The sequence below is a fragment of the Apteryx mantelli genome, chromosome 28, assembly GCF_036417845.1.
Source record: "Apteryx mantelli isolate bAptMan1 chromosome 28, bAptMan1.hap1, whole genome shotgun sequence".
Lineage (NCBI taxonomy): Eukaryota > Metazoa > Chordata > Aves > Apterygiformes > Apterygidae > Apteryx > Apteryx mantelli.
Genome location: NC_090005.1, coordinates 5747301 through 5773096, shown reverse-complemented (window position 1 = coordinate 5773096; position 25796 = coordinate 5747301). Strand labels below are relative to the sequence as shown.

At 47.3% G+C, this 25796-nt stretch overlaps 1 protein-coding gene across 1 annotated transcript; it reads right to left on the bottom strand.

The window, feature by feature from the left end:
- Positions 1-365: 365 nt before the first annotated feature.
- Positions 366-22330, bottom strand: PSMD11 (proteasome 26S subunit, non-ATPase 11). The gene is made up of 14 exons (XM_067312018.1): positions 22204-22330; positions 19729-19830; positions 14267-14391; positions 11504-11575; positions 11084-11141; positions 9104-9298; positions 8314-8458; positions 7993-8053; positions 6255-6317; positions 5496-5621; positions 4877-4912; positions 3644-3695; positions 1939-2081; positions 366-1807 (listed from the first exon to the last, which is right to left on the bottom strand). Exons 1-13 carry the CDS (start codon positions 22292-22294, stop codon positions 1939-1941), a joined length of 1269 nt encoding a protein of 422 aa, XP_067168119.1. The 5' UTR covers positions 22295-22330; the 3' UTR covers positions 366-1807.
- Between the last annotated feature and the right edge of the window lie 3466 nt (positions 22331-25796).

The following is a 25796-nucleotide window of genomic DNA, read 5'->3' as shown; positions in this document are numbered from 1 at the left end:
GCTGTCCACAGTCTGACTCTTTCTCCGACAGAAATTAGAGCACTTTCAAGAAAGGCTAGAGGTGCATCGGGCCAGATGTACTTAATTTTTTCACCTTAATAATTGAAAGAAACACAGATTAAAGATCGTTTAAGTTTGTAAAGCACAAACTTGCTGTGCCAGGAATGGGTAACCATCCGTAAATCTATTGTGATGCTACTTAAAACACGATCTCTTACACTCAGCGTCTCAGAAATATCATCTTGTCACTGAAGATGTTTTTGTGAACTCTGGACTCGCGTTGCGAGCCGCGCTTCCCTTAGCTAAAAGAGAACTGCACCAACCATGCACGTTATCTGCCTCAACAGCTGAAGACAGGAGACCGATTTTGAAAAAAAAATTATTTTATTGGAACTCATCTGAACATCAGATATACCTGGTGTTGGTTAGCAAGAACCGTTTGTACATTTGATATTGATGGTGCCAAAAACCCAAACATTGACTGACTGGATGAGATGGAAAGTTTAAAAATAAAAATAAAAAAATGTTGGAGAAGGTTAAAATGCGAACAGAAAGCAGAAAAAAATCAGCCAGTCTAAGATTCAGTGTGAAGGCAAAATATTTCTTGATAAAACAGAATCCTTTTACAAAATATAACTTTAGTAAGAAAACGCGGAGAGGGAGAAAAAGGGAGACAGAGGGGAAAGGAGAAAATCAAAGATTAGCAGGACAGAGATGCAGAAGCTTACACTGCCCAAATGGCATTAAAACCTAGCTAGTAATCTCACCATAAAATGAAACATGCTGGAATACACCGTGCTCCACCCCCCACATATATTACTTTGGAACAGTAACGAGGAAGCTCCCCAGCAAGTGCTACACTAGGTCATTCCAGAAGGGCCAAGCTGTCTCACATCAGATGTTTAAAAGAAACACTATACAGCAGAGGTAAATAACGACAGTCTGATCAGCGCCCAGGGCAGCAGCTCACCTCCCCGCCGGACGAGGGGTTTTGGCTCTTGCAGGGAGGCGAATACTCAGGGAACACCTGCTCACCTGTTCTTCCTACCAATGCAGGTGGGGGGAGGGTTAAAACATTTAAAACCTAGTCTATTTTAAAACAAGAGCATGCAATACAGGCCTCCAGGGGAAACCTGTGCTGTTCCCTTTGCTAGAAACTGGCCTAATGGTCTAATCAGTGGCTGCAGCTGTCGCTACTAAGTATTTTTTTGGCTGCGCAGGGTCGGTCCGGGCTAGCACGGCACAATGACAATTCTGAAGCGGGTTCCTCGGGTGCGAAAGCCTTCAGGAAAATCATTGTGGAGCTGCTTTTGAGGGGATTAGAGGCCTTATCTGAGATTTAAAAATAAACCAGCAGTCTGTACATTTAGGGTTTTTTGGTTCAGTACAAATGGAATAAACTTGGCTGCTTATACACCGTCAGTAGGTCTCAGGTTTCAGAGTAGAGGGAGAGATGAAACAAACTGTTTTGGGCACCTAACGGTAACAAAACTTTGTCCCTGCTTAACTCTCTGACATCCCTCAGGAAGTGGAAAGCACATGTTTAGGTAGTGTAAGCCTTTTTCCTTTTATTTAGAATACCCTCTTTGTTTAAACAATATTCCCCCCCCAGATACAAAGTTCGGCCAGTAAAGATTACATGGAAACTGGAACACGCATCGTATGGAATACAAGATGCACCGGATGAGGAAGTTTAAAAACTTTCCAAGCGAAAAGTAGAACAAAGAAAAAAGTCTCCTAACATTTTCCCAAAGGTTTCACTCTCCTGTCACACACACTCTCCAAATGACAGCTACCAAATTCAACTCTGCAAGAGAAAACAGAGCCACGTCAATCGAGAGGAAAGCAAGCAAGCCTCAAGGACACAGACTGCACCTCGGCCCAGGAGAAACGGCCGGTCCAGAGCAGCTGCGACCTCCGGCTCCCGCACGCACTCACCTATGTTAGCTTCTTGGCTTTGTTGTAGAGCGAATCCACTACTTTACTCATATTCTGAATAGTTTCAAGGGCAGCTTCATAAGTTTTGTCTACTGGGGGTTCATCGAAGATGATCAGGACTCCCTCGCCTTGGTCAAGGATGCCTACGAACACAAAGCTTCGGTTACCAGTGTAACGCTCGGCAGATCACATCGTTTCCTAGGGGTCTGCCGGGCGTCAGGCATTCAGGGATCTACCCAACAAGTGTTCACTCCCACGCGTCAGGTTTGGAGGGGGCTCGTGTGTTTTATTAGACTAGCTGACCGATTTTGTCAGGCTGCAGTAGCGGAAGCCTACCCAGAATAAAGGGACCGGAAAGGGGCCTGAAAACACATCGAGGAGATTATTTACGGCTGCACATCCCCTAACAACTACCTGCTTCCTCAAGGCCCATGCGCCGAGCAGCGTGGCTCAGCCCGCCAGACACTGGCGGAAGGCAAAGACGCTATTTTTAATTAAACTATTTCCAGGTGCCAGATGGGCACTGCAGCTGGGTTCTGCAATTTTTGAGCTCTTCTCTAACCAACGTCTCTCTTAGCTAGCTCCTATTCATCTTGCTCAGCCATATCGAGAGGGCTTTCTGAGCTGACACTAGGGACGACGTAAACAAGAACGGAGCTGTTTCCTTGAGGGCTCATTAGCGGAGCAGCCTCTTGTGGTCCCAGACAAAACCAAACCAATCAATTATGCCGCGTGGGTGCCCTGACCAATACGTTAAGAAGCGTTCCTGCACAAAACGCTCTCAGTGCAAATCAACTGGGGACGGTGACCATTCTCGTTTTACAGGCCATACTCCCAAAGCCATCTTTCTATCCTACCAGGACCTGCTGATCTTCTTCAGCAAGTCCACATGGCAGAGGAAGGGCGGGAAGACAACAGCTGGGGGCACCACGTGCTCTGCGTCACACCCAGCTCTCATCTCCGCAGCTGCCTCGTGAACGCTGCGGACAACGGGCAGGGGTTCAGACTGGCATCGCTATTTGCCAGAGTGGATCAACTGCGGGATCTCTGCCCGGCTTGAAGAGCAACAGCTCAACAGTACGAATGATTCACGGCTGCTAACAGACCACCTCACAAAGGCAGAGGATTTACTGAGAAGCAGGTGCTTCAGTAATAAGCAACATATTCCAATAAGCACCAAGGCAGAACAGCGCATCTTTGCTAGATAGCCCACCAGTGGCCTCACAACTGTCCTTGGACGCAGTCACAGCAAATAAGGAATTAATTATGGTTTCTAATTTGTGAGAAATTAATCCTCAAGCTTAATGAAGGCAGATGCAAAGAGCCTTCGTGACAATAGCAGGTATAACTTCTGGAGAGCCTTTCTGGCTTATGGTGGAAACCACCTGTAAGACACACACTGCTTCCCAGTAGCCACCCAGTGATCTCAGCATTTTAAGGTCAGTCACAGTAGGCAAGGTAGAAGACTCATCTCAAGGGGAGCACTTAAACTACTGGTTACTCCATGTCACAGATAAACCCATCGCTGGGATCTCTTCCTGCAGTGCCCATTAGCCTGCCTGTCTGCCGTCTGAAGTAAGAGCAGTCTAAGGAGGACACCTGAGGCTCAAAGATGCTGTGATGAAGAGGAGGCTAGCCACAGCTTTCTTATACATGACCTCACTGTGGGTGGCAAGAGTCGAGACTGAAGGATGCAGAGACTCACCATGAAATTTCTTGTCCAAGATCATCTGTGACAGTTTCCTTTCTACATCAGCCTGAAATCGAAGCAGAAGAATTAAAAGTCTCCTGGAACTATACAAAGAACTGTGAATTTTACTACTTCACACTCGACAGCCCTGGCAGGATATAAGCAATGCTTAAATGAAGCTATTTTATCACAGAACATGACATCAGGACAGATCTCTCCTTGCACGCTGCTTTGATAATTTCCAATTATCTAAGGCTTATGATAGTAAGCACTAACTTTTAATGATGAGAGCACCAGGATGCCTTTGCCCTCCCGTTCCACAGGAGACCATGCATCTGGCATTTCACAGAAGCAGGACTCACTAGGGGTTTTGGAGCATTCTAGCCTGGTTCAGCGAATACTTAGTCAAGTGCTGGCCAAGCTGTATGCAAGCCACTCGATATTGAGACTATCTGCTGCCCAGTGCCTGTCAGGGGCCCCATGGGAGTCAGTTCCTCCTCTTCCATTCTCTGGACAGAGGACACACAGCTGTAGTTAAGAAACAACTGCAGTCCAGTTTTTACTCAAACTACTAAGCATGTGCTAAACACCAAGGGCTGGGCTAGGAAAAGGCTTCACAGGTATAAAAGGAGGAGAGATGATATAACAGCTGTGCAGGCTGGAGCCCACGACAGTTCCAAACCCAGAGGCCTTAATGACAGTACAGGGCAAAAGCACTTCTGGATGCAACTGACTGGAGACTACAGTGGATTTTCCTAAGATTTAAATTGGTTAGGATTGTCTTTAAAGCAGTTTGTACAACAGTCAGTGTGACATACACATCCCTAACGAAATTCCAACCAGAGCGACTAGCTGGATCCCATATCTTAAGAGTCTCAGACAGATTCCTCTGGGCAGGCTCAAGAGGATTAAATGCAGGTCAACAGGGTAGACCGAGGTGGTCATGAGTTACAAGAGCAGAGGAAGATCTGTCTTCAGTAAGGAAACAAGTGCTGACAAAGGGAATAAGACCCATGCGAAGGAAGGTGATGTTACAAGGAAGTCTTAGTGTAGAGGCAGCCAGTTCAATGACCCCTGGAAACTGTCGGTGTTAAGTTCGGCTCTCAAGAGTGATATTTGCCTCAAACTGCTGTGGAGCCGACCTGCCAAGTTTAATATCCTCCGTTTATCTCCTGGCGGTAAATGCAATTTGACCTCTCAATTCCTTTGCCCTTAAGACATGCCACTGATTTCTAGCAACGTTCTTACCTTTGAGAGCTTGATGAGGCTGGATATGTGTTCAATCTATAAGAGAGATCAATACAGTTAAATGAATCTTTAGCTGTACCTTTGACACACAACACAGGTATGGGGCTCTTCCACACAACAGTTAAAGGACCTGTCAGCACTCTGGCCTAAAACCTACAACGGCTTTGCTTTACAGCTTCATCTCTTTCAGATTTCATATCCAATTCTAACTGAAGATGGACTAGGCATGAGCCAGACAGTGAAAGTCATTTCACTGTTAAACATGAAATAATGCATTTCATCTCCAAGATTAGTATTATTCCAGCTTTACCCCCTCCCTAAAAGAGCCCTTTAAAAGCCAAACACCATTACCTTCAGCATTAAAAGGATATCCAACTTTTAGCATGCAGTAAATAAGTGAAGACAATGCTTTCAGAACTCTGGGTCTTCCCAAGTTCCCCTCAGCCCTTTATTTATTATTTTTCAGCTGAACTTGATGAATTCTGAGCTCTGCATGTGCCGAGCAGCTATCAGAGGTTACTCTGAGCAAAAAGTATTCTGTATAGGAGCAAGTCCCTCATCAGTTGCACACCAACAGCAGGGGACAGAGGTGCAAGCACTTCTTTTTGGAAACATTTACCTGTACTCTGGAGAAGGGTTCGATGACTCTGATCAGATTCTGTTCCAATAAGTTATCATAGAGCTTAGCCAAGTGAGTGTTTATGATGGGGTCGTCCCTGAGCTCCACCTTATAGTCTGTCAGAGCCTGCAGGAGACACGATGGGAGCAAATAATTCAGATAGCAACTGGTCTCCTGTCCTCAAGGCCCTCGGAGGGTGAAATACAGCCTTCCCTCCCTGCCCAGTACAGCATCAGTGGTTAATCCAATCCCATGACTTAGCTATGAGGCCAGGAGGTCATGACAACCTAATGGCCTTTAAGCACCTGGCAGCAAGTATCTTCCATCTTTGCACTGCTGGAGCTTCGCAAGCCAGCATCTCTGGCTTTCACTCAGGAAACAGCACAACAGAACTGTTTCCTGACATGGGAATTCTCTCCTTTATCTCTGCAGCGTTCCTGCTGTATTCAGGAGCTCTTTTAAGAAGGTACGAATCCCAAAGAACAGCACCAAAATTACAGGAAACTGGTTCAGAGTTGGCTGTCTGAAAACCCCAAATCTAGTTTCAAGCAGACTACTCCTCCCCATGCTGCAAGAACCAAACCCATTGATTATCGTGGGGTATTTGCTTCAGTCAGACTGTACTTGGCACACTGTGTGCTTTCTATGAATGCTGTTACAGTTTCGTGCTGTGGAATATAAAAGCTCCTACAACTTTCCACACAGGCTCTGAACGTTTTGTCCAGCCAATCCCCGCTTTCTATCTTGCTCCTGACTCACCTTTTCAAAATCTGCCAGTGATCGGTTCTTACTGGCCTGTGCCACACATTTTAATGCTTCTGTCTGCAGAAAGAAAGAAAATGACAGTAGGTTATTTTTCTGGATGCCTTCCTCTCAGTGCTATTACGACAACTGTGCAGTTTATAGAAAATGTGCTTAAGAAGCAGAGGGAATGTTCCTTTTGCTACAAAGCCCTGTCAATTTTACTTCCATACACACTGAGTAAGAACAGCTGCTAATAAGGAGAACGTATAAAACAGCTGCAGGACACACAGCATGAAATCAGCTTCATGGCAACAAAGAACTCGAGTTTTGCAATGCTTAAGAATACCAGCTGCAGGTCCTATCGGGTTGCAGGTTGGGAGCAAGTAAGATACAATTTTTAAGGAAAATGCACATTTTGGCACTTGCTTGACCTGTGAACATGGCCACTTTTAGCCCTTAAGTTGTATTTCTCCCTTCAGAACATAGCATTGCCTCCACTGAGGAACAGAAGCACGGCAGAAGTCTTACCGATACCCTATCATGGACAGCATCAAAAAACGTTTGTCCGCCCAACAGTTGCTGAAAGGAAGAAAACCCAGGCACAGCCAAACTGCCATATTTATACTATACAGAATTGTAACATCACTGGAACAATAGTTTCCAAGTGGTGAGAGGCACAAGCGCCATTAGAAAACGAGGACAGCCTGGAGGCAACGGTGCACGAGGCCCAGGCTTCCGTTATCATCTCTCTCACTGAACTGTCCCCAAGGCTGTCCACTTTCTCTCTGCTCCCTAACCTCAGTCTTCACAGCTGCTGCAGGAACTTGTGATCACTGTTGTTTCAGGAGAACAGCGCAGAGAACAGCTGAGATTCCTCAGCGCCCGAAAGGAGCCTCTAACTCAGCAGTCACTGAAGAGAAAGGGATGAAGCAGGACCAGGGCTGCCCTTCATGCTCCAGCAGGGATAATGCAATCTTCCACTTCAGGCTCTTTTCCAGGTCCCTGGGCTTTCTGCCCTCATCCTCCTCTACTAAACAGCCTCCCCAGTCCTCTGAGAGGTAGGTGGGCATCAGCTCCTGCATCAAAGCAAATACCTGACTAACCAAAGCCACTGAAGGCATCATTGTGCAAGCCTGGCTCAGACCCTGGCACTCCTGGCTCCTTTATATAAGCATTCTTGGATTTAACACGGGGGTGGCATTCACAGACTGGCATGTTGACATGTTAGACTAAACAGTTGATTTTAACAAGTCCCCAGCTGCTTGGCTTCCACCTTACAGTCATCTAGGTCTCAAGCTGCTCAGCTACACCGCTACGAACAGATTTTCAGGACTTGCTACAATACAAGTAAATATAATGTGTAACTCCGATTTAAATACAACAGATCTGCGGCTGCAGAGCAGTTGGCTAGAGTTGAGATGACAGTATCTTACAGCATTAGACGTTTAGTAGTTCATAAAGAAGTCAGGGAGGAGAACATAAAGAGAAAATGGAGTGAGAAGGGCCAGATTCTCAGGTGGTGAAAATCACCGTATTTCCTTTGAAGTAAATTCACTTATGGTAATTTAATCAGTTCTGGATCTGGCTCGGGATGCTCAGAAATGACGGTATTAAATTCCTAAGCACATCAGCAAGCAAAACTTTTGGGACTTGAAGTAGGACTTTTTGGTATGAAAAGAACAATACCTGACAAAAAGAACAACACAATATTCTCAAAAATAATAGGAAGATAGAAAGGATTATGTTTCTATACCTGTCTTCCTGCATACCGCAGAGCAAGCTTTCCACTCACTAATGCCTGCACATCCTCTGGGCTAGACAGGGGAAGGAAGGGAAGAGAGCATTTATTCAACAGGATGACCAGCTTAAATCTGTGTGTGTCTCAAAAATTCCCAATTCATAGACAATTACTGAACTTCAAACAATACTGTATCAGAAACACTGAATAAGTTATAAACAAACACAAAGAGCAAAGCTTGTTTGCTTTAGCGTTCTTAGTTGAGTGCCTTATATAGGATAGGTCTTTCTCATTTAAATGTAGGAAGCGTCCTTCGGAGAATCATTTGCCACTTACATGTTAAGCATGATTTTGCACAGCAACATGTATTTCAGTGCAGTGATGGCTTTTGGGTTGTCAATAGAATCATATCCCTCAAATGCCTCGTAAAAATATGAATAGGCTGTTTTCCAGTCCTTCTCTTCTGCTGCATGGATAATACCTGTTGAAAGGAACGACAGACAGATATCGGAGTTAATTCTGAGCGTGACTGGAAGAAGAGAAAGGAATCTGTTTGCCCAGTGCTTCGTCGGCACTTCAGTAAAAGGAATCCTTTCTCCTGTGCCCCCCTTTACCTTATTTCTGTCAGAAATGCTGAGCATCCATGTCCTCTGTTGAGGACAGTGGGTAGCAAACTCAGAAGAACCTCCACAAAAATTGGGGTTCTACTGAAAAAAGATCAGTGCCCCGTTCTTGTATGCCTCATCTTTCCCACCGTTGTTCATCTTATATTGTAGACACTACTAACAGGGAATTTGGGGAGTGGTTAAGACAGACAAGGTCCGGGTGCTTTGGGTAAGCACTTGCAAATTAGGTCAGAAACAATGTTACAGTAACGCCAACATGGTGTAACCTAGAGAGGTTATGGAATCTCCATCACTAGACTTTTTTAAAAATAGTCTGAATAAACACGTGTCAGAAACAATGTAGTTATAGTTGATCCTGCCTTGAGGCAGCCAGGCAGATTAGTGGATGTACTGAGGCCCCGTCTAGCCTCATTTTCTATGATTCACTCAGGAAAGAACAAATATCAGTCAACTGATGCATGACTAGTCCTAGACTTTGCCCTCCTCTTGAAGGGCTTTACCTGACTGCATGTCCAACGCTGCTTGCAGTTTAGGTGGACAGTAGATTGCGTTGGCCGTAGTTCGTGCAGAGGTTAAAGCTGCTCTTGCTTTTGGCAGATTGCTCAGGGCGTGGTAAGTCTTACTTTCTAACAGCTGCACCTCCACCAGCAGTGCTTTGTCATCCATCTTTTTCAATTCCCGAAGAAGCTGGGAACCTAGCGATGGGGAAGAACAAGAACCTTTGTAACCTGCTCTGCATCCACTACCAGCGACCACGCAAACCAACAGACTTTCCAGACTCTCTTTTCCCATAGCAGTACCGGCTTTCAGGAAGGGAGGCTAGGCTTACACAACCTGTTGTTCCAACAGGAACAATAACAGGAATTTGCTCCCAAACAAAAGAGAAGAAATAATAGTAGATCAGTGTTAATCCAGAACTGGAGAAGAACAAACCAGGTCTGTATTAGAGGTGGAAGAGGGCAGTGAGAGTAATTGGAGACATGGACAGTGTGTCTCTGCCACCTCATCACGGGCAGCAGACACTCAACAGAAAGTCAAGGATGGGTTGTTCAGTTTGGACTGTCATTCTGATACCACTTTCCCAGAGGACAGTATGATTTACCATTCACATTCAGAGCTCCAAGCAAACCTGAAATACTGCCTTTTCCCATTTCATTTCCCTAGGGTGAGAACTGAGGATTTTGAAGCAACTCCTAAGAATCTGGGATGAGGAAGGAATGTTTCAAGCACAAGACATCTACAGATCAAATTCAGGTCTTCTCCCTTATCTTCTCGTAGGAAGCAAGCAGAGATAAGAACCTCATCCCCACTTGCTGTCCTTGGAAGAAGCTGATAACCACAGTTGAACCTGCACGACTAGGTGGAAAGGAAGGGACCCTCTCCAGAAACATCCTGTAGAGACTCTCTTTCGGCATCTGCTCCCCTCAGCTGTAGACACAACCAGGCCTTCTTGGCCAGACACATGGCAATGCTAGCTCAAAACGGTGATATCTGGATAGGGCTTTTGGAGTAGGTAAAGGCATTCACAACTCCCTAACCTGTGTTGCTGTCATTCAAGTCATTAAATTAATTAAGCACAGCATTGGTGTGCGGATTCAGATCAGTTTAAACCCGAGGTCAGTACATGTCTATGCAGACCAACTCTAACTTGATACTGAAGTCCATGTATCAGAGTACTTAACATAACTTTACACTCTGATCAGATACAAGTCATCCGGGTGACTGGACATCCCACGTGTTCTCGCTGCCACAGTTATGGGTCCCTGGTGAAGCCTCACCACTGCCCACATGAGCACTTCTGTCCATGTCAAGGCAGCTATCCCTTAACCCCACTCAACCCACTTGCTGAGCTGGCAGAGAAGTCTGCGCAAATACCCTTTAGCCTGCTAAAACCTCATCTTACATTACTGCAGTCATTTGCAAAATGAGCATTTGTAAAGCACCAAAGGGAGTTCAGCTGTGTAAGATGACCTGCTTTACTCTGCTTTATAGCAGAGTAGGAGAGTTCACGGGCTTAATTACCATATCTCAGGTGGTGGGGAAGCAAATTGCTAAAGCCTTATGCTACTTCACAAGAGGTTGTTTAATTATGTCCTTAGAGGTTTGCCGTTTCCCGGCATTACTACTAATTTTTTTTATAGAGGCCATTTTTGAGCAAGCCTAAGAATGCTTGTTTCTCCCTTCAATCCCACTGGACACAGCAGTACACTGCATGTGTTACAGCAGGAGCCAAACCTGATGACATTTCCCCTTTGCTTCCAAAATTATTTGAAATTAACACATGGCGAGAATGACAAAATCTCATAAAGCTTTTGCCACCAAGTTACAGTAAAAGACGGCAGATTCGGTACAGCACTGAGAATTTAACATCCAAGTCCCACAAAAACTTATCAAACGACAGTAGTTGGTCATTTCTTGCGTCAGCCTCAAGGCTAATTTCAAAGCAAAGAACTACTACTACCACCTAGCGGGAAGCTTACCTAGCTGCAGTGCTTCTTGGTACCTCTTGGTATCGAAGTACAAAGAGACCAGCCTCGCCTGGAGAACAGAAAAGGAACTGCTGTGAGGAAAGCCAGAGAAAGGTAGTACAGATTTATTGTGTAAAATTAAACTTTCTGTTCTTATCTGCACAGATTTCACTAAATTAGTATCGTATTCACTACATCATACTGCCTAATTCTGCAAGATCTACCATTTGGAAGATCAGCTAGATCTAAATACCATGGGTAAAATTGCAGCTATTCAAGAACTGTTGCTAACCTTAGAATAATCTTGATTGTCTTTCCATTACATATACAAAGAAACGGGCAACACGCTAGAAGTTCTCTACTTTTACATAAGTTAAAACTGATAAAGGGAAGATGCTTTTACATAGGTTTGGGATCCACAATGTAACGTACCTCCAAAGCCTGGCGTAGGAACGTCCTCTTCTCTGATTTGGCCCATTCAATACACTCTAAACACAGGTCAACCTTAAAGGGAGCAGAAAGAAATTTGTAAAGCCTTCTGCTGCCCCTCTTTAAAACAGCAGTACGGTTCAATCATTTCCTACAAAGCAACACAAAAATACAACAAAGCCTGAATCTCCACAATGCACTTGAAGGAAATAAGTCACACCAGTCCAAGCACCTGCACGGCTAAACATCAAATCAGTTTTACTTTAAATGAGCCTGGAGATTAGCCAGCAGCCTTAGAATAAGAGGACTTGGTAGTAATTAATATGCTTACCCCAAGTGTTTTGATGAACCATTAGCTTCAGTCTTACCCAGCTAACGTGCAGTTTACCACTGACTAGAACAGCAGCTCAAGAGCGCAAAGTGACGTGACCTCTATTAAGCAAGCAGTCAACGGAAATCACACAAAATACACTTTGGCTTCAAGGTATCATCACGTTGACACCACAGTCTACGCTCACAGGAACGTCAAGCAAAATGAGATAGAATGACTATAGCCAGTGCTAAAATACTTTCATTATTCTCGTTATTAAATTAACTTCCTGCTCCTTGTAACTGATGGTCACTATATTATACCACTTGTAACACATATTGCAACAGAAATTGAAGTTCAGAAGGCAACTAAGTTGTAGTTTAAGCTTCAGTTGTCACCAAAAAAAAGAACCAAAAACCAAAGAGACCACCTTCTTCCATTGCTTTTTTAATGCATTTGGCTTCCAATAACTTTTTCTGACCACCAATGACAACTCTCCCACACTGTAATATGAAAATAAAGATCTGGTTTCTGAAGTTTCACCAGTTAAAAATTACTGCTGGAATCCTAATAGTATATCTTAAACAGCTGTGTTTTTGTTTGAAATACAAACATCTGGGTATGTGAGAACTGACTCTGCCTTAGGGCAAAGGATGGACTAAAAGCCTTTGAGGTCTCTTCCAGCCCTGTTTTGCACTATTTCATTTGGCCGTGGAAAGAACAAAATTTTTAATTGCTCTAGAAGGAAAGAAAAATTAAGCGCATGTGTTTTATGGCCTAAATATAAGTCGCACTGTGTATGCATGACATAGTACAAAATAACAGCCCTCAAATAAATAGAATATAAAACTACTAAAGGTGTAAAGCAACAGAGATGCCCAGACTCCACTATTTACAACGGAGTTAGGTGCCCATAGCTAGTCAGTAGGTGACAGTGGAAGTTTTATCTATAGCTTCAAAGCAGAGTAAAGGAACCAATTGGCTTCTCACACTTTTAAGATCACTGACATTCCCTTGATGAATGAAGCAGTCACGTTCCCAATTAGTACCGGCCTATTATATACAACAAGTCATCCTAAAGTGTTAGGCTCAGGAACACCTTTATCCAAGGTCTCCAAAATGCCAGCTGTTTGTGGAGCAGATCTGCTGCTGTTGTACAGTGCAGGACTTGTCAGCTCCTTGTCACTTCTGATTAAATGGGGACAGTTTATGAAAAACCATGATGAGGTGGCTTCTTTTTTTTTGCATTGTGATAGCTAGAGTATTAGGAGTAGGAAAAAACTTTTAATCCTATCACTTTACTGGACTCTTGGGAGTCTCGATAAACGTTACATTGGGGAAGCAACGAGTTGTCCCTCTGAATTTTCGTGAGGCAGTAAAGTATCCAGGACTGCTGTATCAAGGACCTTGCAGGTTAGGTGTTACAGTTCATTAATGTTTTGGGCTTGACTTCCGAATACATCTGAAAATGAATGTTTTGACTAACAGGATCACATCTCCATCAGCGTTACGCCAAGTTGAGCTCTTGTCATGAAACGGCACCTTTTGCAACTGCATCCAAATATCATCATTTACATCAAGATATCTTTAGAAAAAGTCGGAAGCTAGTGATTTTCCCCTGCCCTTTAAGGGGTTTTCTTCTCGCCTGCACATCCACCCTCCATCCCAATTCACTTCCTCCCTTAATCTCTTCTGTTAAATCAAGGACAAAAGGTACTGTCAGTACTCCTCTCCTTCCCCCATTCCCAAATAACCAACAGTCATTTGGCTAAAAAAAAAAAAAATCCCTATTCCGGGGAGCTAATGAGAATGAAATAAAACCTAACTATGCACTTCGACTGAATGAGTTTTCTAGTGGTGATATCACCAGGCCTCAGAATAAGGAGAGATAAGTTCATTCACTTGAAGTAGTTTACACTTGGTAGCTCCGAAATATTTTCCACTCCTACTTCACAAGCAACTCAAGCCTCAAAAGCCCTTTGTAAAATAACTTTCACTGCGCTGTGTCCCCATACAAAGCACCCTGAAGTCTCCAGTTGAAGGATGCTAAGTAACACCAGTTTCTAATCCCACCTGCTCCTCAACAGACCTTAAACACTTGCTCCTCTAGCTCTGTGTCATCATATGCTGCTCCCACTTATTCCTTGGAGTAGGTATAGCACATCTCACCTTGAATATCACAAACGCTATTCACGCTCTAAAACACTACGAATGCTCTACACTCAACAGCAAGCAACACTAAACAAAGAAAAACGCTCAGGGTAAGAGCAGGATGAGGCTTGCAGAAAAACATGGTTCTGAGTGAATTATGTAATATTTTATTAATAGACTATATCCAAATGCATTAAATGAATTTGTTTCCTGACACGAACAATTCTTCAGTGTAAAGCAAAGTAGCTCAGGTACCGGTGCTACACGCTTTTGAGGAACAGACTATTGCCAAATTTAAATCTCACCTCCTGTCCTGTTGCTGCCTCCATATCAAGGAACAAATCAAGCAGAGATCGGACTAAGCGGGCTGCCTTCGCTTTGCTGATGGAGTTCAAGAAGGGTCGAACATACTTCAGAAGTCCTCCCAGTTCTGCATACAGGAAAAAAACAAGTCATGAAATACAGCCACACAACCAAAAGTTATACAGCAACTGGAGCATCGCACGTGTCTCTACACAGCAATATTTACTACACCCAACATTTTATAGCAGCCTCTCAACATCATGTACAGGAAAACAGTGAAAATGTCACCTGAGGGAGTGTATTGAAGTAAAGGAGGGGACTGGCAAAGACGACTGGTGGGTTCCAGTCTTACCCACAGAGAGTACATTTTCTGTTACTTTGGCTAACCCAGTTATAAAACTGTTTTTAACTATGCTTGCCTCAGGCACATTTTAAAGATCTAAGTGTCTGTTAAATGCTTTGAGATTTTTCTATAAAACAGGCAACGGAGTTTACAGTTCAAGCACGCTTTATTGACCTACAATTTAAATTTTTCATCTGCCACACTTACCCACCCCTAGAAAGTCAGATACACTCCACGGCTGAAAAAGTTCCATTTCTTAGTGCTTCGACTACCCACGTTATCTGATTAGATCTTCGCTTACTCAACTGGTTGCATTAGTCTGCCGATTAGTTTACATTCGCAGAGTCTCAAGCTAACAAAGGAAACGCCTTTCTTTACGAAGAAATACACTGAAATGTCATTCCAGCCTACAGACCGAAGGAATGCGGCAGGCAACATCACAGCAGTTTCGGGACTCAAAATTCAAGGAAGCAGAAGGTAGTTACGCACGTGGTGGAACCTGCACAGCACAACAAGTTAAAAGTCTTCTCCTGCGATAAACAACACACGGTCTGTAGCGGCAAGTTGGGCTGATGGCTGTTTACATACATGGGGAAGATGATACTTTCAGCAGACTAGCACCATGCAAGTGCATGGTTCAGCGCTGACTCATAAGGTAGCGGGGTCACACGCTGAAATCACAACTTATTTCCCATATAATTTTAAGCCTCATCCAAGCGTTGGCTAGACCTGGCACCACCATGCTTTCAGGATTTGCTAGTAAAAACAAAAAACTGTACTGAACAAGTCAGAAACCTTAATTATACCTCATACCAAATTTGTATCGGAATCAAAACTAAAATGAAAGCCTTCAGTGCAGCTTTATTTCGCCTAGTATATAGAGGAGCATCAGCAGAATTTCAGTTTTGAAGGATCCCATTGAAGACAGCTGAAAACAAGGTTTGTTTCATATTTCATTTAGTATTAACGCAAAAGAATTATCCTATAAGAACGTCTTAATAATGCCTAAAAAAGTTTTTTTTTTACTTTTTCGACCTATTTATTTTAAAAACTAAATCAAGTCTGATATAATTGCATTTCTTACACTGTTAAGATATTGAACGCACGGTGTAGTCTATCCCAGCTGCTAATGGTGGTGTATTGACATTTTCATGCAACTGGAAGCGCAGTTTTGGATCAAATGAAACTTATTAATCTGGAGAGTGCCTTTAAATCTTAGGGGAGCCTTATTTTCCAAACAGCAGGACAACAAGCCATGATTCGTTCTACAACAAACTATTAGGACTTTGCATAGGGAGCACAACACGTCATTATGACGGCACTGCGTAAAACGCCAGAAAAGTTTCTCTGGGCCTAAAAATAAACGTGCAGATTTTTCTAGAACCGAGGTAGTACTAATTTAACTCGAGAGATTGAGCCCCACGGAATGACAATTTCCATCAGCAGTCAGCTTTTTTTCAGCAAGGAGCACTGTTCACCCACCGCCCCATGACAGATCACGATCTCAGCTGCGCTGCCTTCGCCCTGAGGCCACACACTGCACTGCAAACTACTCAATCTGCAGCACCACTTACGCACGCAAATCCTGATCGTTTGAACGAAAGGCAAACATTTTCATCGATGGTTTCCACATACAGTAAGCAAAGTACTACGCCAGCAGCGGACAGCTGCTTTTTAGCGTCACGGCACACGAAATACATTCGTTTTGCACAGAGCTACTCTCAAATCTCTCTTGACACGAGTTTAGAAAGCTCTGCTGGCTGGGCTTGGAAGAGAAGCAGTGCAAAACCTTGACTTGCCCCGCAGCTGCTGTGGCAGGTACTTATGTTCTTATTTCTTCCCCGATGCAACTAATACAAGTGCTCAAAAACACAGCGTTTCAACACAGGGAGCAAGTCCGTTTCTTTTCAGGTCACAGCATTAGATCCTTAGCTTTGAGGCCTATAACTAAAAATTAGACAGTTTTCAGTCTTTCTTATCAGTTTCCCAGAATAAATAAGACTCCACCAAAGCCCATTAATTCTCAAATAACACACAGCGCCACTTTTCACATTGTGGGTTACTGCATTAGGCCAACTTCTCAAGACCAACTAAAATATGCTTTCTTTTAATGCAGAACATACTCTTTCACAAAAGAAAGGAACTTTAGAGCAAAAATCACGAGAAAAATACTGCAGTCCTTATCTTGCTGTAGACTTGCTCAACAGCTGCCTGAGAATTCATTAGAAAGCAAGTTCCAAGTCGCCAGCTAGGAAATCCATACATTTTGCAAACTACAAATTCAGACATGCAAGCCAAAAGTTCCCATAGAAATTCCTCTTTCCCATCAATGTAACTGTCAACTATTTTTAGGTTTTTTTTTTTTTTTTTAAGTGAAAGCAATGCTCGGTAAAGGGGTGTGATTGACAGCTTTAGAGAGCTGATGAGCAGCAGCCCTGGAAAATGAAGTCTGCTGTTCAGCCTCAGAAAAAGCCCTTCCACAACCCAACACACCACACACCTGAACTCCTGACCTGAAGGAGTTATTCCAATGCTATAGTTTTAAGCAGCGCTACAAAATCTAGCACTGTCTGAAAAAATGTCATTATCTACCAGTTCCGACCTTATTCTTTATCCAGCAGATAAAGAGAGTGTCATTTGTTTTTGGTTGCTTGTTTTTAAAGGAAGACAGTAGTCCACTAAAGGTTAGTTCTCTAAAGATTCTCTAAAGATTCATTTTACACTCGCAGCCACCCAGTGCCACAGCAGTCAAAGCTGTCAAATCCTACCAAATTGGAGCCGATCTTTTCCCTACGCTGCAACTCACAGACCCTTTCACCTCTGGGAAGTTACCACTTCAGAGTAACCAACAAGCCAATGCAATGCCTAGAATCTGTTGAAGAAATTTCCCTAGCTAAAACATGTGTGGTGAGATCTACAACGGGATCTATCTCATTCCTGCCAGAAACTGCACTGTTTCAATAATTTCCTTGTTAGGGTCCGCAGGAGCAAGCACTGGAACCGGATTCGCTCCCGTTGGATATGAAGATCGGTGTGTCTACCTGTGCTAGCGTCTTTATGAACAGTTGTACCAGGTGAAGAGGTTGCTGGCCTTGACTACTTGTCACTTCTACTAGTCTACTTCACCCTAGAAAGATGACAGAAAGGGAGGCGGCAGCGTCTTTCCCACAGGGCTGGTGAATCTCTTAACTGTGGCATCTCCCTTTCTTCCTCCCTCAGCTTCACCAGAAATCTCCAGAAAGCGCAACACGGTGATCTCATTCTGATTTACAAATACGCAACTTGCTTCTTAATGTTGCCAGATCCATTTACTTCCATTCAAAATATACTTGCTCTGCAGTTTAGTGTTCTCTTTAATAGATATCAAATACATTTTACATTTACTCCTTCATAAACCTGGTTTTGACAAATTAACATTGTCATTTTCAATGACTTAGCTTTCCCCATAGAAATCTATTAGCTAGCCATCCCGTGAGCACACACTGAAGTTCTTCCTACTTGTGTGTCAGGCTTAAACTCAGAAATACTCAAAATCCTGCAACAGTAAAGAAGCCATCAGGCACCTAAGAGATCTCTTTTCTTAGGCTTCTGTAGACCAGCACCACCCACATCAAATCATTTCCTTGGAGAAATCAATTGCTCTTCTCAGGATTTCCCTCTATCTAGCCCAAAACAATCTTCCTTGGTGCAGGAGCAAAGCCATGTTTAGTTATCTTTACAGAAGTAAACATCCGAGCGCAAAGGCCACATGTACAACACAGACACCTCTACCTGAGCTAACTGACTAAGGTCCTTTAAAATTCAGTTAAACAAATAGGCACTTTTACAGCCTGCTTCACTTGTCTTGTACTAAATGCTCACTGTAGGAAGAGATGAACTGTGCGCTGGAAGGGCTTATTTTTCTCCACTGACTATAAAGGCAGTCCAGACTAGGAAATCAGCTGTGAGCATCTATAGTTAGGTAAGATGAATAGCACCTTTGTTTCCAGCATTGCTCTAAGTGCAAGTAATCTACTTTGTCACAAGCTCTGTTCAATTGCAAATCACAGCGGGATCAGTGTCCAGAATGCTCAAACACATGTAGATGTGGGCAGATCAGTTAAAGGACCAAGTCAAAATATATGTTTACAAAGAGAGCAGGACAAAAGGTACAGGTTTCAGACTAAATATAAAACGGCGATCTTGATCAGCTGTTATATGAGACCTCACACTGCTTTCTATGAACCACTCTAACATTAGCTCTGGCATCCCAGTCGAATTTCGGTTTGATTAAATGTTCTGCCGGCCTGTTTTCCCCAACCAGTTTCAGTTTGTTAAAAGCACACACGCTTCACTTCACATTCTGAATTATTGTTGTGCACAGTTAGAAAACAGCAAGGCTATAGCAGGGCCAACTGTCCGCCACAGACAGAACGCTCTTTGTACGGATGTGGTGTATCAGCTTCTAAAATGCTTGAGGTGAAAGGTGCTCCCGAAAGGCAAGAGCATTCTTCAGGAAAAACAAAACAAAACTGCTGAGCACAAAACAACAAACATGCTGCCTTGAGCTTTCCAGGAAACAGGAGATATGAACGGATCCTACTCAAAGACCATTGAATAGAGAACATTACTCCATTTCTGCCTTTTCACACTCACAATAGGAGGACTGTCAAGTCTTGCTCTTGTGTAGAGTTGGCCACGGATTTTCTGATGTAATGTTGTTTCAGCAGATGAATCAATTAATTGAGAAAGAAACTGCTGGTGAGAAAAGGCTTTTTTGACAAATTTTCTAATTTGAAACAAGGGTTTGAAATTTTTAAAAACAAATCACAAGAGAAATTTCTCATATCCCATATGACAACTTAGCAAAACTTTACTCACTTATACAAAAATGGTTACATGCCAAAGGTTCATAAACTACACTTTCCAAAGCATCAGCAATCTTTTGGAATATTGGGCCATGAAACACGAGATTAATATTTTACTGTTTATCTAGTTTTCTAGTTTCTGTCCTGTCTCTCACAGGATAGGAAACTTTTCCTGTCTAAATCTGCTCTTATTTCTATCCTATGAAATAAGGAGGCTAGATTCATTTGCACATACATATCTTTTTCGCAGTACCTCAGTTTATTTCAGGCTCACCTTCTGCTTGCCCAGTCTTGGCCAAAAGCGATCCCAATTCCAGGATGCTCTGCTCTTTGACTTGCACCGCTTCTTCATCATTTTCCTGGACATCACGTTTCACTAGAAAAGAGTGGAAAAGTTACCTTTAATACCATTTCAGTTAGAACATAATCATTACCAGTCACTTCCTGGAAAGACACCAAAAAGTAACTATTATAACAGGCAATAGCGAATTCAGCCTGGCCTGCAAGATCTGGAGAGCAGATTATGTGGAAGGTTTAAATGCATAGCTTATAAACAGCGCTTTATCTATACTACAGCGTTTTATCTATACTGGAAAAGTCATGAAGATTTTAATCCAGCTGATAAGATACAGCCATATTCTCACTGAATACATTTTAAGTTATAAAGCAGTCTCACTAAGCTTGTCCAACTGTTCAAGTTTTATTTAAAAAACAACAACAACAACCCCCTCTCCCACTGAAGGCACAAAACCAAATGAAAGAATTTGAACGCGTGGTGCTGGAATTTCTGATGTTGCCACGTTGTGTATTAAGTTACAATCACTTGGTCAAAATGTAGCACAACTTATTATTTGTACTAAGGCCATGTGAACTTGTTACATTTACCCTCTTTGCTCAGTAGCGTATCAGATATCACAACTGCTGCTTTTAACACTGGAGTGCAAGAGTCAACACACTTCCCGACAGTAAACTTTGATCATCTAAACAGCACTCTGTGTAGAAATATGAGTAATTCTGGCTCTGAAGTACATAGAAGGGTCAGCTAACACACAGCAACACTAAAGTCTGTATTTACCCAACATCAATTACATATAAATTATCCACAAAACATACCATGCCATCTGCTACCTGTTACCTGCTGCTAAGGTGTAAATACTAATCTCCAGCATCCTCTGGGCAGCTGAGTTAGTCCAATTTGTAAACAGACATCACCTTTGCTGCCAGATAGATAATATCCAGCGCTACGGACGGAATTAAAGCTCTCAGCACCGGCTCAGAGCACTGACTATGGCTTTTAGTCCCCATAATTTAATATACACAGTATCAGAAGCAAAGTAACTTCTCTCGAGCAGAAGAGTTATTGTAGCAGCACCCTCTGGTCAACTCCAACTTACACTAATCAGCAACACAAACTACTGCTTCTGACTGAGGCTGACTGGAGAGGATGCTGTAGACACATCGACAGACTCGAGAACATCAGCTGCTAATTAACCAGAGAAAACCAAGAGGGACCAGAAAGTTTTAAAGATCATACTGCGATTCCAGTTTCAAGGTCTAATATAAAAGCCTAGAAACATTAATTGCCGGAGACAGCGAAAAGACGCGGTTCACAGCATCTTTTCAGAAATCTCCACAGGATAAGAGAATCCAGCGTTATTCTTTTTGAGGCCCGTTTCTAAGGCATTCCTCCTCCCTACCCTGCACACCACAGATCCCCTAATAAAGGTGAATGTCCCACATCACAAACGGCTAAAGAACCGTTTGCTTTTGTAGCACAGTTATCCCCTTGGCATTGCCGTAAGTTTGGGTCAGCCCAGCAAAGGTAAGCACTGTAAATAGCATCTGTCTTGCACCACGTGGAAGTTAAAACCCCAGACACAACACGCATGAAGTAAACTCCTAAAAAACTTTTTGCGCGTGGCTTCGGAGGTCATTTAAAGAGGTGACAGATTTCAGTATCGCACGAAGAAACGCCGGCTCCAGCGGAGCTGCCTAACCCTTCAGGGTACGAGGGCACCTCACTACACGTACCGCAGGCCTCCTCTACCAGCGCAACCCTCGGGTGCTACACGGCGACGAACGCTACGAAAAACCCCGCAAGCAAGCAGCTCCGCAAGCAGCCCCTCGCCACCTGCCAAGGAAGAACCGCGACAGGGTCAAAAAGCAGCATCGCGCATTTTAAGGCGTGCAAGTGCCCCCGCTTCCCGCCAGCAGCCTGTCGCGCCGCGGGCTGCAGGCTCCGTCCCGGCCCCGAGCCGCCCCTCGCTTCCCGCAGCGGGGGGATGAAGCGCCCGGGCCGGACACGGGGCTGGAGCCGCCCGGCTCCACAAGTGGCACCGCGCGAGCCGCAACTTCGGCCGCCCCCGGCGGCTCCCCCCACGGCCGCCGCCGCCGCCGCCGCTCGCCCCCAGGCCCGGGCCCGGCCGGTTGCCCCGCCGGAGCCGCGGCGGCGACGGGCAGCGGCTCCCGCGGCCGCTCGGGGCGGCGTTGCCCGCGGTGCCCCGGGCCGCGGCCGCCCCCCGCGCCCCGGCGCCGAGCCGCGGAGGTGGCGGCGGCGGCGGGCGGCGGCGGCGCCCGTCCCGCGCGGCAGGGACCGGCCCGGGGCCGGCCCGAGCCGGCGGGCCCAGGCCGCGCTCCCGTCCGGCGCGCACGGTGAGTCAGCAGCCGGCGGCGGCGGGCGGCGGTGGCGGCGGGCGGCCGGCGGGGGGCCGGCGGGCAGCGGGGCGCGGGCGGGCGGCGGCGCCCTCACCTATGGAGTGGAGGATGCCGATGGAGGCCTCGCGGTCGGTGGAGAGCAGGGACTGCGCTCGCTGGAACTCCAGCACCGCCGCCGCCGCCATCTTACCGCTCCCTCACTCCCTCCTCACGCCGAGCCCGGAAGCGGCCGGCAGCAAGCCCCGCCCCTTCCCGCGCCGCGGCCTGCTGGGACTTGTAGTCCCGGCGCGCGGCGGGGCCGGGGGGCGGGGCGAGGGGCGGGGCCAAGCGGCGGGCGCGGCACGTGGGGCGGCACGTGGGGCCCCGCGGCAGGGTCCTAGGCGTGGGGCGCCCGGGTGGTCCTGCAGCAGGGGGTCCGTGCATGGGGCACCCGGGTGGCCCTGCTGCAAGGAGGTCTGGGGCATGGGGGGGGCTGGCGTGGGGTGCCCCGGTGACCCCACCGCAGGGTCCCGGGTGTGACCCCCGCTGCAGGGTGGGGGAGGCTAAAATTAAAGCTGGGAAAAAACAGCCGCCGGCAACGTACGGAAGGGGAAGCCTTGGCGGCGTGGTTTTCCTCTGTTCGCACCTCTTTTTCCCTCCCGCTCCCCTTTTTCTGGAAGCGCTGCTGGCAGCGGGGGCTCAGCTGCTCTGCCCACCGCTGGCCGTGGGGTCCCCGCCGCCGGGAAACCCCTGTTCCTGAGCCGGGAGCTGCTGTTCCAGAGGGATCCCACTGGGATTCACTGCCTGGCAAACTCCCTACCTCCGAGCCGGCGGCTGCCAGTGCTCCACGGTGGCCGTTTTCGCCCTTGGGTCTTTGCACTGCTTTATAATGCAGTTTTCCAGCTGGAAACAAAGCCGGAAAGGTGCTGGGTGCTGCTTGAAAACACCCCACGCACCCCAAAACGCCCGGCACCGGCGGCTAAAATCACCCTCTTAGCCTTCCCGCGGGTCGACTCTCTGCTATGGCCAAAGCGCATTCGAAAAACGCGACTTTCCATCGAAGCGGCGGCAAAATCAGCGGCCCACAGGGTTTTCCCGTGGGTTTTTCCTGCGGTCCTTCTCGGGTGCGAGCGGCGTCGGACGGCGGGAAATGGCAGCTCGGCAGAAGAAGGCAACAAGCAGCGGCCCTGGGAGCAGCTGCGAATTCAGCCGCAGCCTCGCGTCGCCCTGACGTGAGTCGGAAGGGGGGGGATTAGGTCGGAAGAAATGACGGTTTCCCAGCCGGGATTGCCTCGGGTGCCGAGCTCCTGGCGGGCTCGCTGTGTTCCCGCAGCCTGGCTCCGGCCAGCGAACGCCCGCGGCTGCTGGGGTATTTTTTTTTCTTTTTCCGTGAAAATATGAGCTGGGAAAAGGTCGTGAGAGGTGGCAGGAATGACAAAATCAGAGGGAAGCAGCCCGCAGCACCGGATTCGGTTGTGGGCTGCGATACGGCTCTGTGTGCGAACAGAGCCCGCCCGGGGCAGGATTTCGTCCCGGTGTCACCCGGGGTGTGCGGGATCGGCCAGTGCCGGCACAGGGCATCCAAAGCCCCATGCCGCCTGTCTGCCGGCACTGGGGAAAAGGGCTTTGGGGAGGCTTTCCCAGCGGGAAAAATCCGGAGATCCCGAAAGCTCGCTCGCTTGCGGGCCCCTGCACTGGGGCATTGCCGGCGCTGAGGCCCGACCCGCCACAGCACTCGGTGCACTGGTGCAAACAGGGATAACCGGTCCCGTTTGGACCATGGAAATGGGGGCCGGGCTCCACCGCCGGGGAATCGGCGCAGTTACGGAGCATGAGGACTTTTCCCGGGGGAAAAACAGCCCTGGCCAAGATCATATGCGAAATAAGGGCGCGTATTTCGGGAGGGAGCAGGATGAACCGCTGGATCCACCGGCCCGCTCGGCAGTGGATCCGCCATCCTTTAACGTCTTCAGCGGCGGAGACGGTCTCCGGAAGATGCCGTAAGCCAAGCCGGAGCGTCGGGCTCGATCCGGAGCGAAGGGGCTGAGATTTCGCGGCCGGGGCTACGCAGACGACTCGTCAACCTCGAATCCCAACAGCCTCCCGCTTGGCCGGCCGACGCGTGGCTTCAATCGGACACTCGGGAACGTCGCCGGTTATAAACAGGACGGACAGTTTGGAAATCGCTTTTCCTCGCCGCTATTTTATGACCCACGGGAAGAGGACGCGGAGAGGGGGGAGTTTAGCGTCGAATAAAGCCCCCCGGCCAAATCCGCCTCGCTGCCGCCCCGAGCGGGGACTTATCGCTCCTTTATCCCTCCCGCGGGAACGCTCCTTCGGCCCGGGGGCTTTGAATCGTGACCTTCGCTTTCGATCCGACGCGGGGATGTTTCGGAAGCGCCGCGAGGAAGGCGGCAGCCCCGAACGGGCGGCCGAGCTCCCGCTGCCGTGAATTGCAGCAGGCAGCAGAGGGTGTTGCAGGCAAAGGCAGGGCTGCGCGGGAGCCGCCGGGCGAGAAGTCGCCTGCCTTGCCCTTTCCCAAAGCCCCTCCGGCGCCGCCGGATGAACCGCTGCAAAATAATCCGAAAAGGAGGGAAAAAAAATACGCGGCGATGCTCAGCGCAAGGGGCCGAAAAGGGCAGATTCGGGCCGGCGAGGGGCACGTCGCTTCGCCCGCCCGTCCGTCGTCGTCCACCCGGGAAAAACGGGATACGGGGTGCCGGCTCCTGTCTCGGACACCCAGATGGGGATGATCGCGGCGGGTTTGAGTTGCCGGAGGTTTTGATGGCTCCGTTCCCGGAGATCTGGAGCGTCAGCCCGCATCCCGCGTGGGGACTTGGCCACGGCCAGCACAGCTGGGCGGATAACGCGGCGCGGGAGCCGAGGAGGAGGAGGGAGGCGAAGGCAAGCGGAGCACTTTGATCTGAGGGAGGATGATTTCTTTTCCTGCCCCCATCATCATCATCATCATCATCATTGAAATTAAAAAAAAAACGCCCCATTTGCAGCCCAAACGGGAAAATCCTCCCCGCTCTGCCGGGGCACGGACCGGGAGAGCCGGCAGCTCCGCGGCATCTTCGCCACCCCTTAAAACTTGCTTCTCCAAAATATGGCAAGGCGGCGTTGGCCGGGGAGGGGGGGTCGCAGCGAAGGCTGAGCCCGGTGGCCCGGGTGTCCTGGCCCCTCCGCCAGCCGGGTCCGGGCGGTCCCGAATTTCCTGTTGCTCCGCGCTCCGGCTGGTTAATTGGAGCCAGATTTTGGGGCCGGGGCTGGGCGGCGCGGGCTGACGTGCATCCGCTGCCGCCGCTCTTTTGGGGGCCCTGGTGCTTCCTCCTCTTCCACGGGTGAGGTTGAGGCCACTGGCACGGTGGACGGACAGGGGGGACAACATGCCTCCGGGGTGCTCCGGTGGGAGCCGGGGCTGGGGGTGCAGTGGGGGGCTGCCGGGATGCTCCCCAGTGCCGTGCCGCGGCTCGGCAGCCAACCGGCCTGAGCACTGCCGTGGCCTCGCCGTGGATGTCTGTCCCCGGTGGGTGGCTGCAGGCGGGTGTCCGGCGTTGTCCCCGGCACGGTGGCTCTGCCTGGCCGAATGGGAAAGTAGGTTGGGCTGTATTGGTAGCAGATGCAGATTTCAGCAATGCCACCGTCCATCCTTCCTTCTCTGCGTCCCTCCATATTTCTGTCCATTCTTCTATCCATCATCTCCAT